The 2,264-nt window shown below is 54.6% G+C and overlaps 1 protein-coding gene across 1 annotated transcript; it reads left to right on the top strand.

Annotated features, from left to right (window-relative positions):
- Positions 1-475: 475 nt before the first annotated feature.
- Positions 476-1,687, top strand: LOC132387987 (heat shock protein beta-2-like; the record flags this gene model as incomplete). Its single annotated transcript, XM_059960321.1, has 1 exon — positions 476-1,687. A coding segment is annotated over one exon (567 nt), but the record flags the coding sequence as incomplete, so codon positions are not given.
- Positions 1,688-2,264: the final 577 nt, after the last annotated feature.

Below are 2,264 nucleotides of genomic sequence, written 5' to 3' on the forward strand. Positions count from 1 at the left end.
GTAACTCAGTTTCTCAAGTCCCGGCAACATCGTTGTAAACCTTCTCTGCACTCTTTCAACCTGATTAATATCCTTCCTGTAATTCGGTGGCCAAAACTGCACACAATGCTCCAAATTCGGCCTCACCGATGCCTTATACAACCTCACCATAACATTCCAACTCTTATACTCAATACTGTGATTTATAAAGTCCAATGTACCAAAAGCTCTCTTTACGACCCTATCGACCTGTGACGCCACTTTTAGGGAATTATGTATCTGTATTCCCAGATCCCTCTGTTCTACCACACTCCACAGTGCCCTACCATTTACCTTGTATGTTCTACCCTGGTTTTTCCTTCCAAACTGCAATACCTCACACTTGTCTGCATTAAACTCCATCTGCCATTTGTCAGCCCATTTTCCCAGCTGGTCCAGATCCCTCTGCAAGCTTTGAAAACCTTCCTCACTGTCCACTACACCTCCAATCTATGTATCAACAGCAAATCATCCACAAACACCAGCAGATTCTGTTTTGATTGTCTCCTGTCGTGTAAATCTATCACTAGTAAGTGTGCAACTTGCACTCCCTTCCTCAGGTCTGTCACCAGAGGATGTTCTTGCCCCGACTTTGTACCACGGCTACTACATCAGGCCGCGAATCAACAAGCAGCTGGACCGGGGCTTCTCGGAGATCGCCACCAGCGACCACAAGTTCCAGGTGTTGCTGGACGTCTGCCAGTTCCTGCCGGACGAGCTGTCCGTCCGCACGGTGGACAACCTGCTGGAGGTGGCCGGGAGCCACCCGCAGAAGCTGGACGGTCACGGCTTCGTCTCCCGCCAGTTCCGGCGCACCTACGTCCTCCCACTGGACGTGGACCCCCTGCTGGTCCGGGCCTCCCTGTCCCACGACGGCGTCCTGTGCCTGGAGGCGCCGAGGGAGGGGGGGGCGGCCCAGCCCAGAGTCCGCAGCGTGGAGATCGGCCTGCCCCCGACGGAGGGAGGGCCTGGAGCCGGGATTCGGGAGGGGGAGCCGGCTCTCGGGGCGAGGAGAGATCACTGACCCGCTACCTCCGTCCAGCCCGTTCGTCACGTGTGCTTTGATAAGTAAGGCTGACTGTACGCCTGTGATCCCGGGACGTCCACGTCACCAGTTGCAGCCCTGAGGGTCAGTCCCCTCGCCGGCCTGCTCAGTAAGCCCCACATCGGCCCGCCGGTGTTCCACAGACTCCGAAAATGCGAAAAAAGGAGGATTGATTTTTTAAAAGTTATCGCCAGAATCGGGTTTAATATCACCGGCACACGTCGGGGAATTTGTCGTCTTGCAGTACATTAAAATATTCAGCTACTGTGAACTACAGTAGGTATTTATGTGTAAAGGAGCCACATTAAATCACTTGTCCAACAAAAGTAGTGAGGGAGTGTTCGCCGGTTCAACGTCCATTCAGAAATCGGATGGCGGAGGGGAAGAGGCTGTTCCTGAATCGCTGAGTGTGTGTCTTCAGGCTCCTGTACCTCCTCCCTGATGGCGGAGGGGAAGAAGCTGTTCCTGAATCGCTGAGTGTGTGTCTTCAGGCTCCTGTAACCTCCTCCCTGATGGCGGAGGGGAAGAAGCTGTTCCTGAATCGCTGAGTGTGTGTCTTCAGGCTCCTGTACCTCCTCCCTGATGGCGGAGGGGAAGAAGCTGTTCCTGAATCGCTGAGTGTGTGTCTTCAGGCTCCTGTACCTCCTCCCTGATGGCGGAGGGGAAGAAGCTGTTCCTGAATCACTGAGTGTGTGTCTTCAGGCTCCTGTACCTCCTCCCTGATGGCGGAGGGGAAGAAGCTGTTCCTGAATCGCTGAGTGTGTGTCTTCAGGCTCCTGTACCTCCTCCCTGATGGCGGAGGGGAAGAAGCTGTTCCTGAATCGCTGAGTGTGTGTCTTCAGGCTCCTGTACCTCCTCCCTCATGGCGGAGGGGAAGAAGCTGTTCCTGAATCGCTGAGTGTGTGTCTTCAGGCTCCTGTACCTCCTCCCTGATGGCGGAGGGGGAGAAGCTGTTCCTGAATCGCTGAGTTTGTGTCTTCAGGCTCCTGTACCTCCTCCCTGATGGCGGAGGGGAAGAAGCTGTTCCTGAATCGCTGAGTGTGTGTCTTCAGGCTCCTGTACCTCCTCCCTGATGGCAGAGGGGGAGAAGCTGTTCCTCAATCGCTGAGTGTGTGTCTTCAAGCTCCTCCCTGATGGTAGCAATGAGAAGAGGGCATGTCTTGGGTGATGGGGGTCCTTAATGATGGACGCTGTCTTGAAG

Source organism: Hypanus sabinus, unplaced genomic scaffold (assembly GCF_030144855.1).
Source record: "Hypanus sabinus isolate sHypSab1 unplaced genomic scaffold, sHypSab1.hap1 scaffold_2469, whole genome shotgun sequence".
Lineage (NCBI taxonomy): Eukaryota > Metazoa > Chordata > Chondrichthyes > Myliobatiformes > Dasyatidae > Hypanus > Hypanus sabinus.